Source organism: Elephantulus edwardii, unplaced genomic scaffold, assembly GCF_000299155.1.
Source record: "Elephantulus edwardii isolate Elephantulus edwardi_28Jun2011 unplaced genomic scaffold, EleEdw1.0 scaffold00051, whole genome shotgun sequence".
Taxonomy (NCBI): Eukaryota; Metazoa; Chordata; class Mammalia; order Macroscelidea; family Macroscelididae; genus Elephantulus; species Elephantulus edwardii.
The window spans coordinates 14,558,910-14,575,393 of record NW_006399801.1 but is presented as its reverse complement, the minus strand read 5'-3'; the positions used below and the strand labels follow the sequence as shown (position 1 = coordinate 14,575,393).

Genomic DNA, 16,484 nt, shown 5'->3' with positions numbered 1-16,484 from the left:
AGAACCTGAACTGGAAAGTAGGGAGGTCTTGCCTACCGGTCTGGCTGCACTGTATCCAGCAGGGGCTGGGCCAGAGATTCCTGCCTGGGGTGGAGCCTGACTTCGTCCTGCAACAAAGATAACAGATCATGTAGTTAAATTAAAACATCAAAAGAAACATGAAAGCATGCACTTAGAGCCCAAGCACATTATTTCACAGTCCAGTTTTAATGCTAAGAAGCTAAATTCAAACATTTTTACCTATGTTATCTTTCCGTGTCATTCCAGGGCTTTTGGGTGCTTTGAAGCAGGAAGGTGAAACAAAAAAAATTAGCCATCCATAAACAATAAAGTAATATTACAGCACATCAGGTGGTTGCTGTTTTATTACCAGCAGAAATGCGAGCATGAGATGATAACAAAACGAAGCAGATTGTGTGAAATAATTATGTTTTCAGTCTTGAACAAAACAGCTCAAAGGAAAGAAAAATGAGAAGACTCACAGACACTTATGGGAGACAAGCTTAGACCTGAGCCTAAGATCTTGCTCATGGGGCCACTTTTAAGTTGATTTTTCCAACACAGCTCCCACCTATAAACCCTGAAAACATGTCAGTCTGTGAGCATGGTCACAAAATGTGGCACTACTGGTCCCAAGATACTTGCAAACTATATGCAGCAATAGACAGAAATGCATTTTTCAAGATGGACAGGAGGTTCCTAAAATAGCTCTCTTTTAGGACTTTATGTTGTAGATATGATGACAGCTAGAAGAAATTCATAATGAGGCCTTCAGGATTTCTGTAAAAAGTCGTATGACTAAGGTAGTTGAAAGGCATACCTATCATCAAACAACACATTACAATATAGCTGAAGGGTGACATAAGTCCTTTCATGGCTTTAAACAGTAGGTGGGACTACTGAAGGCAGTATCATGGATTTGAAAACAAATTCAGGTATAATTGTTTCATGAAATGTATCAATCTCACAGTTACTGTAATCTAATAAATGACCTTCAATCTGAGTGGTTTTTTAAACAAATCTAGCTTGGCACTATTAAGACATAAAAATGCTGCTATAATCTGAGATTATCTATCAAACACTGAATCCTTCAGACTAAATCGAATTTACTTATAAGAACTATTTTTTAAAGGTTCAGGTTTAATACTGCATGTTACTAAAAGTTTATTTTGAAAAGAACTTTGAAAGCCATCTAGCTCCAGTAATTTCATATCCTACTCAAGTATAAAGAAAGGAGGGCTGGTGGCACAGTGGGATAAGGTCAGGGCTTCTGAGAGGACGGTGGTCAGGACCCACTAGCTGCTCCATGGGAGTCTGTTCCCATGGAGATTTACAGCTTCAGAATCCCTGCAGGGCAGTCCTACTCTAAGAGAGTTGCCTAAAGCTGGAATCAATGTCACAAGTTTTGGTACACAAATACTAAACAGAGCACAACACAACATGAGGACATCAAGGAAATTAGTTGATATCCAACTATACATAGAAAGGAAAAAACATCAAGATCCAAAGTATATGTGAGGAAGGGAAGGGGAAGTTTACATTGGACTAAGAAAATATTTAATATGCCTTCAAACAGCAGAGAGGCTTTTACTCAGAAACAAAATCAGAGATCAATCTCTATAATGCAAAAGTCTTGTTACCTTCTATCTCTCTCCTAGCTACCCCAGGACTGGGAGGGGCTCCACCACCTTTTTAAAGAAAAAAACAGAAGCTGTATGTTTTTCGGAGCCCATAATACAGAATGAAAGGCAGGCACATAACTTCTTCACTGAACTTACTTTTATATAAAGGCTCTTTTTATTGCTTTAAATCTCTTGTGATACGTATCATACAAAACAACATGAATTTCTATGCCTCATAAAAGACTGAGCCCTTCCTTTCTTTAACCTGAAGCACAGAAATGGGATGGCAGTTTTTCTCTTATAGCTGAGATTTCTCCTGGTGAAGAAATTAAAAGTATATCCAACGAATAAAGCCTTTCCCCTTACAATCATCTCCTTCCTAATATCGAGAATGAGGTCACTATTAAAAGTACCAAATTTTGGCAGTCTAAAAAACTTTAAAAATTCATGAATGACGTTTCAATTTCACCTCAAATTTCTAAGAAACTGTATTATGTAAGGCAGCACTCCTGCACAGTGGCTCAATGCGTAACTGCTAACCAAAAGGCTGGCGATCAAATTTACAAGGAGAAAAGCGTGGCAGTCTGCGTCCATCAAGATTTATGGTCTTGGAAGCAGTCCTATTATTATTATGTAGTATAGAGTTATTCTAAGGGGTTAAACCGGGTGGCTCCTTGGAGGCAAGGCTTCTGAGGCTCCGTCTAACATACTTTGGACATGTTGTGAGGAGAGACCAGTCCTTGGAGAGGGACATCATGCTTGGGAGGGTGGAGGGACAGCGCAGGAGGGGAAGACCCTCTATGAGGTGGATCGATTCAGTGACTGGTATAATTGGGATGGGAGTGTCAGAGACGGTGCGATTGGCACAGGACAGAGCGGAGTTTAGGGCTGTTGTACATAGGGTCGCTATGAGTCGCAAGCGACTCAATGACGGCACATAACAACAACAATAACAGAGTTATTCTGGGAGATTTGGTCGCCTAGTGGCAAGAAGCTACACTGCAATTCTGAAGGCTCTAGGTTAGAGGCCATCAGCTGTTCTGCAGGAGTAGGATGGGCAATCTCCTCCCATGCGATTAACTGCCTCTGAAAACCTGTCAGAAGGTCACCTATGGGTCAGTTCTGACTCTATGGTACCCACCACCACCACCATATAGTTTATTCTGATTCAGAATCAACTTGAGGGCCACTGGTTTGGTTTTTTAAAAATATGTTACAAACCCTATGCATAAAAGAATTAGGAAAAGAAGTAATTGAAACAAGTTTAGTTCCTAAAGAATCAATTGGGTTGTTAATAAAATCTTTTAATATTCAACTTATTTAAAAATGTTTTCCTAATGAAAACAAAAGAGAAACAGAATTTATCAAGGGAATTAAGTAAGTAGGATTCTGAACCAGGGAAAAACAGCATTTTCTGTAAGTTAATGAAAAGTTATCAATGGGTAATATTTTGCAGGCCCTGTAATGCTGAATGGAGCTCTGGTGGCACAGCCATAGGGAGCTGCACTGCTAATACAAAGGTTCAAGTCCACCAGAAGCCTGCAGTGAGAAAGATGAGTAATCTCTTCCTGTGCGATTTTCAGTCTCTGAAAACCTGCTGCAAGGTTTTCTATGAGTCAGTTCCAAGTCAATGGTAATGAGAAAACAGTGCTGAAATAACTTAGCTATTCCTATTATAATAAAGTCATTAAGGTCTACACATAAATAAAGTCTACCTGAACTATGATTAGGGATTGACCACTAAAGTAGAAAAAGATCAACTTCACATACACACTGTATAAAGGTAGATTTGTAAAAAAAAGCTGTTGAACCTGCCTCATCCTTTAAAAAAAATTGTTTGAGTACTGAATAAAATGTGTCAAATATATGAACTCCAACTGAGTTCATGCTGTTTGTTTTTATTATTTTATTAATTTCAAAGTAAGATTAAAGTGATTAAACCCAAAAGCAAAGTGATTAAACCCAAAAGCAAAGTGATTAAACCCAAAAGCAATACATAAGAAGCGATAGACTCATTTAAAAAAGAAACTCATTTAGTTCTTCAAATTTTTTAAAAATGAGAGGCATGAATTTTATGACAATTTATAATGAAACCATGCAAAGTAAAAGATAAGTTTCAGATATTTATTATAACTTTAAACTTCATTCCCAAGAAATCTTACTCATCTACAGCTACTAAAGAAAGGAATGCACTAGAAGAGCACACCAAAGCAAATACTGTGAAATGTTTTGTGTTCATTGTACATGCATGAATCCCTCCTGAAATTAACATGACTTTAAGAAGCTAGTAATTTTCAATAAAAATGACTCTGTCAAGAAAAAGTTCTGTAATAATGTAGTAGGCTATATTTATCTGCAAATTCACATACTAGACCTTTTCAGTATTGAAATTAAGCCCTAATTTTAACTTGACAGGAAGATAGAGAAAATGTGAAGCTATCTTTAACTTGGAGTATAAATGGCATTCAGACTGATTTCTATTAAATAGGCCCAATTACATTTCAGTTATATGATCCAAACTCCAAAGCATAAATGGACCATAACCCATATATTATAATGAATGTAAATGGTTACCTCCAAATTCTTTTCTAGCCGGTGCAGGACTCCTAGCCCCTTATAGTTCATAAGGAAATACGCAGCAGAAAGGAAATGACATTAAAAGTTTTTAGGTGTCAGAGATTTGCTACAGCATTCACTATTTCAAACAGCATGTAGGAAGTACAAATCAATATTGAGATATTAGGAAAAAACCTTCTAAAACAAAACAAAAATAATCTTAAATGTATTTACTTCTAATAATTTAAGTACCAACATTACATTTTTTAAAAAAGAACTTATTTCATATTGACTAATTACACTAATACTCTTTAGTTCTAATTATAAATTTTAAAGAAATCAGTAAGCTAATCATTTTTATGCTTATTAATAAAATAAAAACTAACTTACTAAAGAATAATTCAAATTAGCAAAACCAAAACTAAGCATATCATGCACACTTGTAAAAGCACAGTGATGAAAACAAGCCTGAGAAATCCAGTTGATTCTCCTTTGCCTGTTGTTGGGTCTATCAGCCTACTATGTCCTGTAGAGAAAAGCTGAAGTAGCTAGTATGAAGGCAAAAGAATCAAATCTAGAAGCTAGAAATTTAAAAATATGTAAACCATTTTTAAATGGGGTGGCGGAGATTTGAAATCTAGTCAAAGATGGCCATAAAGTGGATGGTTACCTGATGGTGGAGGCGGTCTCTGTGGGGGCGCTGGTCGAGAGGGAGGGGCCACTGGGCGGGGAGGAGGCGGCCTTTTGGGCTCTAAAATCTGTGAAGTATCTTTTTGTTGCAAAGTTGCTGGCTGAGTGTCAACAGGAGAAGCTAAAAAATTTTATTAAGTATCAATTTAGTTTGTGTTGGTAGAAAAGTAGCATACTTCATATTTATAATGTGTATGTATCAAATTTGCTATTTTGTTATTTATATTACTAGCTAATGTCAGATGGATCTTGGCTGAAAGCATAGTACAGTGACCGATTTTTTTTTTTTTTTTATGATCAGGCAGTGTTTTATTCCAACAAGTCTGGAGTCAGGATGAGGCAGAAGACTGCTCGACAAATTACAACAAATATGGAACAAACGTGGATATATCTGGTTTAACTCTTAAGTACTACTTCCCTTTAATGCCTATATGATTTGTGATAAATTACTTATTTTCCACAGAACTGTCATACTATTTTCATTTCAGCCCAACTGGGCACGCTATTACTAGGCTGCTATGGTATTCTATGCCTAGTTGCTGCTGATCTTCTTTTTCTTCAGGTTTTTTAAATTATTATTCATTTTAATGGAAGTTTACGGGGACTTTGGATTTCCATTCATTCACTGTTGCACTTTTCTCCCTACCCAACCTCCCCCCCACCAGTTCGCTCTTCTCTTTGAAAAGAAAAATTCTTTCATTGTTTTACAATCCCTCCTCCCAAGTCCACTCCACTATGCAGCCTTCTTTCTGGACTCCTGTCATGACAATAATACCTAATCACATATCCCTTTCAAATAGTTCTCTCCCTCATCTGTTTCAATGCAGTATACATAATTTATCCCATCTTTCTCAGTCTCCCCCAATCCCAGAGTCAGTCCCGTTTTACAACGGTGGCACTATGCAATATTTGTCCTTTAGTGACTGAGATATTTCACTTAGCATAATGTCTTCCAGGGTCACTCATTTTTAATATTTCATGAGTTCCTTGTTTTTCAACGCAGCATAGTATTCCATTGTGTGAATATACCACAGCTTCTCTATCCATTCATTTGTTGATGGGCACTTAGGTTGTTTCCAACTCCTTGCTTTTGTGAACAAAGCTGCAATAAACATGGGTGTGCGTATATCTGCTTGGATGACAGTTATAGTTTCTTCGGGGTATATTCCCAGGAGTGGAATTGCTGGGTCAAATGGTACTTCTATTTGCAACTTTAGGAGAAAGTGCCATACTGCCTTCCATAGCGGCTATACCATTTTACACTCCCACCAACAGTGAATAAGGGTTCCAGATTCTCCACAACCTCACCATATTGTTCTTTGCTGTTCTGTTAAATTTTGCTATTCTTACTGGGGTGAGGTTATATCTCATAGTTGTTTTGATTTGCATCTCTCTTAGAGCTAGGGATTTTGAACATTTCTTCATGTGTTTGTGTGCCATCTGAATGTCTTCTTTGGTGAAGTGTCTGTTCATATCCTGTGCCCATTTCTCAATTGGGTTGTTTACCTTTATCTTGTTGTGGTACTCAAGTATTTGATAAATTCTAGATATAAGTCCCTTATTTGACATGTCATTACCAAATATTTTTTCCCCCAGTCTTCCCAGTGGCTTCCCTCTTTACCCTGTTGGAGAAGTTTTTGGATGTGTATAGGGATTTGATTCTTAGAAGGTCCCATTCATCTATTTTATCTTCTTCTGGTTGTAGATATTTCAGGATGCTTGGAAGACTGTTTATGTTGTGAATTAGGACTTCCAGAGTTCCTCCAAGCTTTTCTTTAATGAAGTTTATAGTCTTTGGTTTTAGTCCTAGGTCCATGATCCATCTAGAGTTGGTTTTTGTGTATGGAGTGAGGTGCGGATCTTGCTTGAGTCTTCTGCAGATAGTTTTCCAATTTTGCCGACATCATTTGTTTAAAAGGCTGTCATTTCCCCACTTAATTGATTTCATCTCCTCATAAAAAATCAGTTGTCCATAGGTTCAAGGGCTGATTTTTGGATTCTCAATTCCATTCCACTGATCTATGTGTTTGTCATTGTATCAGTATCATGCTGTCTTGACCACCACGGCTGTGTAGTAGGATTTGAAATCAGGGAGTGAGATGTCTTCTACCCTGTTTCTATTTTTAAGGAGTGCTTTGTCTATCCAGGACTTCTTTCCATTTCAAATGAAACTGGAGATTGCCTTCTCCATTTGGTTGAAGAATGGGGTTGGTATTTGTACTGGGATTGCATTGAATGTGTAAACTGCCCTTGGTAGTATAGTCATTTTCACAATATTCAGTCTTCCTATCCATAAGAAAGGGATATTCTTCCACTTCTCAAGGTCTCTTTTTGTTTCTAGTAGTAATGTTTCCTAATTTTCCTTGAAAAGATCCTTTGTGCTTCTGGTTAGATTTACTTCCAAGTATTTAATCTTGTGATTAGCTATTGTGAAGGGTATTGATTTTCTTAGCTCCAGCTCTGTAAACAGTGACTTAATAATTTAATGTACCAAATGCTAGACACAAATCTAGCTTTGGAAGAAAAATTTACTATAAAGTTCAATTTTAAAAGTGCTCTGTGTCCACTTGCTTCCCCTATCAAACAGATAATGCACAGATATGCTGTTGTTATCTATCATCACAACATAAAACTGTCAATCTTAAGAAATAGATAAAACTTATCTACCCAGAAAACAGAATCTACATTTTTTTTCAACAATTGGCAGTGACAATTAGCATGTTTTTCAATGATGGCTTATCAGCTATAACATCTTCTTCTTTTGTACACATAGAAAACAGAGTATACTGAGCATATACCTATAAAAGTGAAACAAGAATGAATGGCTCCATAAAATAGATTCAACTGCATCAACAAAAGAAAGTAATACAAAACTTTACAATAAAATACACACATTGTGAACTTGGAGGCCCTGGTGTTCTTGACGGTGCCCGACTTGGTCTGACAGGGAGGGACGGTACTGGACCTTCTGTGATGGTAGGTGACTGGCAGGGACTGGTCCGGGGTGAAGAACTCGGTGATGTGCCAAGGCCAGAGCTTGAAGAAGGCTGGAGATGCTGAGGAAGAATCTCCTCCACTTCAGCACTATAGTCATCGATATCACCTGAGGAAAAGCAAGGTTACAGAATTTCAGCACTTTAATCTTCTCAGAGAATATTTTCCCTAAGGCAGGTTTTAATGGGTTAAATACACAAAATAAACATATTCATATTATTACATTTAGAATAAGCACAAAGGCCTCGAGAAACAAAATATGTATGTATAAAACTAGAATTAAAACCTCTGACAGAAAAGAAAAAGAAATAAAGATATTGAATCATCTAAGAGCAAGAACAGGCTCTGACTAAACAGGAACTGGGTTGACAAAAGGGGCTTTCAGATTCCTAAGCAGCACAGTGGGTGAGCACACAGCCGCTAGCGGAAAGGCTGACGGAACCCACAGCTGTGCCACGGGAGAAAGGTATGGCTGTTTGCTTTACAGCCTTCCACACTTTATGAGCACGCAGCTCTGTCCTGCAGGGTCACTATGAGTCAGAACTTACCCAATGGCAATGGATTGGGTTTTGGTATTTCAGTGATGACAAATATTTATTGCTCTCTCCCAAACCTTTATACTATGCTCAGTGGATCTTTCTATGCTTCCACTTTGGATCTGGCCCTTTCAGTAAACAAATTCTTAGAAGACAGCTATAGTCACAAACCTTTCCGTATCAGTCTCCTCACTCATTTTTGCTTTAGTGGGACACTGACCCTATGAGGTCTTCTCAGCCCTATTTATTTCAGGGTCGATATCTAACTCTAGTTCCAGTACATCAATTTCCTAACCTCAAACAAAAAGGTTTGTTTCTCTGAAGCTTATGCCATCAGGGATTTACATACTCTACCTCAACTGGTTGCATAATTTCCACATTTCATCTTTCTGGTCATCTCAGCCAAATCATAAGGGCTGAGCAGAAAGCAAGATGCTAATTAGGTATCACGATCTTATCATGTTGCATCAAAGGACTTGAGGACAACCTATCCCACAGTAGGTGAAAGTAATGCCTCAGTCTTAGGCTCACCGATGCCTCCACTCTCAACATACACATTCCAGACATTATTACCCCATCAAATGGTACTAGTTCTGAAGGAATAAGCTAAAATTCTTCGTTGTAACCCTCACCTTCCTGTCTTTCAGCTCACTATCTCCCAGTTACCCTCTTGCCCCTTTTGATGTCAGGAGGATCCAGAAGGCCCTACTTTTAGGCCACAAGATGACTTGGCTTTCTTCTACATCTATTTTTCGATTCCTTGGTTCTTCACCTCAACTATTTCTCTACTTCAGCTTTTTTCCAGGGTACTGGCTCGATAAAAATCCAGTCTTGTGTCAATTCTAAAATTTATTCTCTCTGTGGTTCAGTTGGACCACTCCTGCTAAAGAAAAGCACAGGATCCTGATGATCTCGTCACATTAAATGAGCTGTTTTCCACCTCCTCTATGCTTTCCAAGCTGCCTGTTGATTTCCAGTTGGCTCTTCCCTCGTCTCTTCTTCAAAGGAACTGCATCTTGAATCTTTTCAACTCTACTGAAACTGGAGTTGTACCATCCTAGAAAGAACCTTGCTTCTAAACTTCACAGAGGAAACACAAGTCATAAGATGAGAGAGCCCGACAACAATGTGCCCCTGAGCCAGAGGCAGGTCCAGGAGATGGAAGGAATGAGGTCTAAGCTGCCCAGTTCCTCAGTGACCTGGTTCTATCAATTATCCTGCCTTCCATTACCCATTATTACTTGTCCTCTCCTGTCTAGGAGCACTTTCACACAAGGCATTAAGTATTCTCAAGCCCTTCTCACTTAAAAACCACAGTTCACAGATCCTCGATCTTCCCGGGTTGACTGTCAGCCCCCTCCTCAACCAAACTTCCTTAAAATAGCTGCTCATAGGCACTCTCTCTCCACTTCACCAACCATATGGCTTCATTCACTGAAATTACTCCAGCAAATGTCATCAGAAACTTCCCTCCCTCATACTGAATCCAAAGGACAAGTCACTGTCTTCACATCTCTTCATCCATCTGGCAAGATATCACCGACTGCTCCCCCACCTTACACTCGCTTTCCTTGACTTTTACATCACTACATTCTGTCTTTATGTGTCTAGGTTGACTTTTTAAACCCCCTCTGTATTTTCCTGTTATACACAGACATCTTCTGCCTATTGCTTAAGGCAGTGTTCCTCAATATCTGATCCAGGACTATTTCTATTACTTCTTTACATAATCCTATTGGATAACGTAATGTGCCTGTGACTTTAACTGTCTGTAGAGCTACCTTGAAAGTCCAGAACCACATCAGAGGTGCACTCTCTTGTTCACTAGAACCACCTATGCAACAGCCAACACTGGTAAATGACTACACAGGCACTTCAAATTCAACATGTTCAAAACCAAATTCCATGCACAGAGGTACAGTCAGGAAAACCTCTCAGTCACAACCAGGGTTGGGATTTTGGGGTTGAAGGGCAGGGACTCCAGCCTTGGGGGACATCTAGGTGAACTGCTATAACAGGGTTCTTGAAGACAGTAAACAGTTCTCTAACTCATGAACTATGGGGTTTCGTTCTGTTCCAGAACAAGTAAGAGTGAAGGAAACCAAATAATTAAGCAAACAATCACTGCAAAGGACTAAACTCACCGCAGGAAACACAGTCTCTATTAACCTGAAGCCAGAAGAATTAGATGGGACTTGAGCACTCCTAGCAACGGCTCTGACCAATATGGCAACAGAATATAACAAATGAACGAAGATATAAAGAAAAGACAAAATTCAAACTCACAAAAAGACCAGACTTGCACTGGTCTGGTAAGAGCTAGTACTGGCTTTAAGACACCCTATGACCTGGCACTGAACCCACTCCTAGGGATCACCACATGGAAGACGCATGCAAACAACAACACCTGGAAACCAGACGATCAATCGTAGAAGGCCAAAAGAGCAGCATGTAGCCAAAAGCAAAGTAAAAGAGGAATAAAGGACAGACAAACTGGGAGAATGAAAGCAGGGAGAATTCTGGGTGGAAATGGGAAGTGTGCTGACACAGTGTGGGGTCAGCAATCAATGCCGCAGGACAACATATGCAGAACCTGCTCAACAGGAACCAAATTTATTCTGTACACTCTCACCTAAACCACAATAAGGTATTTAAAACAAACAAATTAATCTCCTATTTCACACCACTTCTTACTTTTTCATCCTCCCATCTACATTTACCCCTTTACAAGCTACATTTGTATAATCAACTTTAGATCTTCTTTTTCTCCCTTAGGTTTCTATGCATTCATCTTCATGGATCGTTCTTCTACTCTCTTTAATCTAATTCTTACTTGGCCTTCAGATTCTCAGCTTAAATTTCAATTCCTCTGGGAAACTTTCATCAATTTTTCAATTCCAGATCAAGCAATGCTTCCCAAACTCTTTCACTGCTGAACTTACATAATTTTCTTGTAATTGCCTACTTACATGTTAAACTCAAAGCTCTGAGTTCTGTAAAGGCAAGGATTCTCTCTCTCTCAATTGCTGTCGAGTCAGAATCAACACACAGCTCACCCTCCACCTGGTTCCTGAGGCTGTTAACTGCATGGAGAAAATGGTCTATCTTTCTTCTGAGGACCTGCTGGTGGATTTAAACCACTAGAGGCATGGCATTTGATTTAGCAGTTTTACTCCTCACAGACTAGGTCACCAGAGCTCCCTAAGAACAAGGACTACATCTGTTGAGTGAACTTGGTAAATGAATGAAGCTGGCTAAAAACCTAGAGATTAATCTTGTTAGCTATTCAATTCTCAAATGTAACATTTAGCTGTATAGGATATTATAAGTTATTTCATAAACCAAGATGCATTTCAATTAAAAAATATGCTAGAACAAGAAAGTATTTAAAAAGGAATAAATTTCTTAACCATGTTAAGGAAATTATTACATCTAGATAATATGCCCCAAATTAAAAACTTAAAATAGTTACTTATACACTGGTTGGTTCCATTTCAAATACAGGTGTTCTCAATCACTTTGAATCTTTTAAAATTCTGAGGTTACAACACCTTGTCTATGTATTTCCTTTATTTTGAAATTAGTACGAAGAAACTAAAACATCAATTTGAGTTCCTGTCACATCCTAACATTTATTAACATCTGGATGTTTGAACAACAATATGGTAAATACATTTTAAGTGTAGGCAAAAGCTAAATCAATACAATACAATGTAAAATAAAAGCTAATTAATACCAGTACTTATGTCCCAAGAAGGAGAAGTTTAGAAAACTTATTTGCTAAGACCTCAGTGATGGGAAGGAACCATATCAGGAACTACAGAAGTATATGGGTTCAACAGACCAACCTTCCATATCGAAATCTGCTGTGACCTCCGCGTCTTCACCAAGCAGAGTAGAGCTGGTCGACGATGGCAATGGCACATTAATTTTCTCCAAACTCATTTCTTCTTCTAAAGTTTTGATCCAGTCAGGACTTTTTAAAGTAATAGTTATAGTGCGACCCATTAACTAGTTAAATAAAAAGAGAGATAAAAATTTACTGGCATGCTGTTGTTGTTGTTGTTATGTGCTGTCGACTCATAGTGACCCTATGTACAACAGCCCTAAACTCTGCTCTGTCCTGTGCCAATCGCACCATCTCTGACACTCCCATCCCGATTATCTCAGTCACTGAATCAATCCACCTCATGAGGGCCTTCCCCTCCAGCGCTGTCCCTCCACCCTCCCAAGCATGATGTCCCTCTCCAAGGACTGGTCCCTCCTCACAACATGTCCAAAGTAAGTTAGACGGAGCCTCAGAATCCTTGCCTCCAAGGAGCCACCCGGTTTAACGCTTTCCAGGACGAATATGTTTGTTTTCCTAGCAGTCCATGGTATTCTCAATACTCTTCTCCAGCATCACAGCTCAAAGGCATCAATTCTCCTTCTATCCTCCCTAGTCATTGTCCAACTCTCTGATGCATAACAAGTGATTGCGAAGACCATAGCCTGTATCAGATGCACCTTAGTCTCCAGAGAGACACCATTGCTCTTCAGTACTTTGGAGAGGTCCCTAACAGCAGACTTTCCCATGGCAATGCACCTTTTAATTTCCTGGCTGCTGGTGCCAAGACTGTTGACTACGGAGCCAAGCAAACTAAAGCTGTGTACAATCTCAATCTCTTCACCATCCATCCTGATGCTGCCAATTGGTCCAGTGGTGAGAATCTTTGTCTTCTTGACATTGAGCCTCAATCCATATTGTAGGCTGCAGTCCTTGACACTCTGCAGCAGGCGCTTCAGGTCCTCTTCAGTTTCAGCAACCAGGGTTGTGCCATCTGCATAACGCAGACTGTTGATAAATCGTCCCCCAACAGATTATTTTGGAATAAAATGTCAGCCTGACATCATGTTACAGTGTAGATGTTAACTAAGCTAGGCATAATTCAACATAATTCCTTTGTAGATACTGAGATCAAACAGTGCTTCAGACTATCCCTTTAAAGCAGAGGGACTGTAAGAATAACTATATAATTTGAAGAATGTAATCAATGTAACTGAATTATATATAGATAAAACTGCTGAGATGATGTATATTTTATTATGTTTATTTTCATATTAAAACTGTTTTTAAGTATTTTTGTTGTTATTAAATGTTGTCAAGTTGAGCATGCTCATAGCGACCCTATGAACAAAAGACCTGAACTCTGTACTATAACTATAGGCATTTCTCTATGTTCACAGTTTCCAGAGGCATATGGTTGATGAAGTGGATGACACTCCTGCTTCCAAACATGAATCAATCTGGGAGCTCCACCAACACCGATGGGTAGCCATTATGGCATTTGACCCATCAGCGGCACAGTGTTCAGCACCACAGCAACCCCAAGTTACTTCAGTGTAGAAAACTGACGGACCAGTGCTGCACCACTTATAAGAATGTTCCTCCCAAACACAATTAACACCAGGCCTGAAGGCAGTGTGCCCACCAGGTCCTGGTTTACTCTAAACCAAGAAGCTTCGCGCCCTAGCTCATTGCTAGCTAAATCTGGCAAATCCAATCAGCTCATACCCAATTGTGAATGAAAAAACCAACCAAATGGCCCACACCAGACCCTCACCAAGACAAGAGAAACCATCTTCCAGAATTCAACCGCTTCATACACGAGCCTCCAAACATGTTTTTTGTTTTTGTTGTTGTTAGGTTCCATCGAGTCACCTGCGAACCACAGAGATCCTATGTAACGCATCTCTGAACCCTTCCTGTCCTGTCCTAAGCCAGTGTCACTAATTCCAACACACCTATTCCCATTACTACACTTACTGTATTAATCCATCTCATCTGGGGTCTTTCTCTCCTGCACTGTCCCTCCAACTCTTGCAAGCATGATGTCCTTCTCCAAGGACCAGCCTCTCCTAGACAAAGTATGTGAGATGGAGCTTCAAAATCCTAGCCTCCAAGGAGAATTTGGTTTCGTCCTCTCTAAGACAGACCTATTGGTTTTCTTGGCAGTCCAGTTTAAGACTCTTTTAAGCATAGGGTGGTAAATAAAGGTTTTCCTTTCTATGACAGTACAGATACAGAAGCTCAAGAAACCCTTACTAAGCTGTCTGTCTGCTGTTAGAGAAATGAGGCCTGATTTTAGTACATTTGTCTAGTGACCACATATTTTGAAAATTTAAGATTTATTTGAAAATAGACAGAAAAAAATTGAAACATGTTCACTTTATAGAAGTAAAACTGAGCCACTAATGTAAACTTGCCCTACCAATGATATTCTACTCACAGGTTAGGAATATTTCCAACAAAAGAATGTTTTTCTCAATGGGATTATTCATAGTAATTTTGTTACCTATGCTTAAATGAGGTGCGTGGGCACAATGTCCCTGTAGTGTTAGCCTAAAACTTGGCTTTTCTTAGCCATTTAAACTCTCATCTCCAGCTACCTTAATTGTAGACACATGATCTGGCAAATCATCAAGTGATTTGAAGTGAAAGAGTGCTCTCCACACTGAGCAGCAAGACCTGACGGAAGCAAGGCTATGGCAGCAAGACACTGGTGAGGGCAAGACCCTGGTGGCTGGAGAGATGGTGGCACTGCTGTGGACAAATAGTGGCAAGCTGGAACCTGAGGCTTCTTGCATTTATGCTGCCCACAATTAAAAGTTTGGCTGTTCTTGCCAGATGTTTGAAGGAAAGGCTGACTTTTTTTCTTTTTTAAACCTGACTTACAACTGCTCTTAGGCAAACATTTTGGAATGATGTGGATTTGACTGCTGAACTGAAACTGGAGCCTGGACTTACTGAGGACTTGTGCCTTGGAAGTGCTGGGCTAAAACCTGGACTTATTTTGGGTGATGATATGCTTTGCCTCCCCCACTCTCCAACTTCCATCCCTGATAAACCCCATTGTTGGCACCATAATCTAAGTCTGTGAGTCAGCAATGAATAAATGAACCTCTCACTGTTGGTCTTCTCTAGAAGTACCGTAGGGTGGGGCTACAGGCTCTTAATATGCTTTTTGCTCCAGGGCAGTGAGGGGTTGTGTTATTCTTACTTCCTCTGGCCCTTTAAGAGAGATGCTCATGGCCTTGTGCCCTTCTGTCCAGCTTTTTCCTCTTTAAACAGTCCCACGTTAATAAAACAAATTCCAAGGATTAATGTGTACTTCTTTTGTTCTCTTATAAATAAAGCTTTTTCCTCAATTTACTTGCATACAGATAAGCTGGAACATCTACTTTCAATCAGAAATTTGAACATTTTATATAGTAAAATATAGTGAAATAAGAGTAATAAATTAAGTGACCCACAAGCCTTCTTCTTTGACCTTATTAAAGGTTTTATATCCAGGAAGGATCAAAATTATCCTAGGTTAATGAGAAACTTGTTGTTATATGCAGTTGAGTCGCTTGCGACTCATAGCGACCATACGTACAACAGCTCTAAACTCTGCACTATCCTGTGCCAATCGCACTATCTCCGACACACCCAGCCCAGTCACTGAATTGATCCACCTCATAGAGGGTCTTTCCCTCCTGTGCTGTCCCTCCACTCTCCCAAGCATGATGTCCCTGTCCAAAGACTGGTCCTTCCTTGCAACATTTCCAAAGTATGTCAGACGAAGCCTCAGAATCCTTGCCTCCAAGGAGCCACCCAGTTTAACACTCTTAAGGATGAACCTGTTTGTTTTCGTAGCAGTCCATGGTACATTCAATACTCTTCTCCAGCACAACAGCTCAAGGGCATCAATTCTCCTTCTACCCTCCCTAGTCATTTTCCAACTCTGACGCATAACAACTGATTGCAAAGATCAAGGCCTGTATCAGGTGCTCCTTAGTCTCCAGAGAGACACCATTGCTCTTCAGTACTTTGAAGAGGTCCCTAACAGCAGATTTTCCCATTGCAATACGTCTTTTAATTTCCTAGCTGCTGGTGCCAAGAGTGTTGACTGTGGAGTCAAGCAAACTAAGGCTGTGAACAATCTTAATCTGTTCACCATCCATCCTGATGTTGCCAATTGGTTCAGTGGTGAGAATCTTTGTCTTCTTGACATTGAGTCTTAATCCATATTGAAGGCTGCAGTCCTTGACCCTCTGTAGCAAG

The 16,484-nt window shown here is 39.5% G+C and overlaps 1 protein-coding gene across 1 annotated transcript in view; it reads right to left on the bottom strand.

Annotated features, from left to right (window-relative positions):
• SYNJ1 (synaptojanin 1) overlaps nt 1–16,484 on the bottom strand; it is a 153,584-nt gene that overhangs the window by 12,226 nt on the left and 124,874 nt on the right. Inside the window, 7 exon segments of the mRNA XM_006886798.1 lie at nt 37–107; nt 241–279; nt 1,641–1,688; nt 4,197–4,235; nt 4,849–4,989; nt 7,762–7,971; nt 12,247–12,409. Of these exon segments, the coding sequence (XP_006886860.1) occupies nt 37–107; nt 241–279; nt 1,641–1,688; nt 4,197–4,235; nt 4,849–4,989; nt 7,762–7,971; nt 12,247–12,409 (711 nt within the window).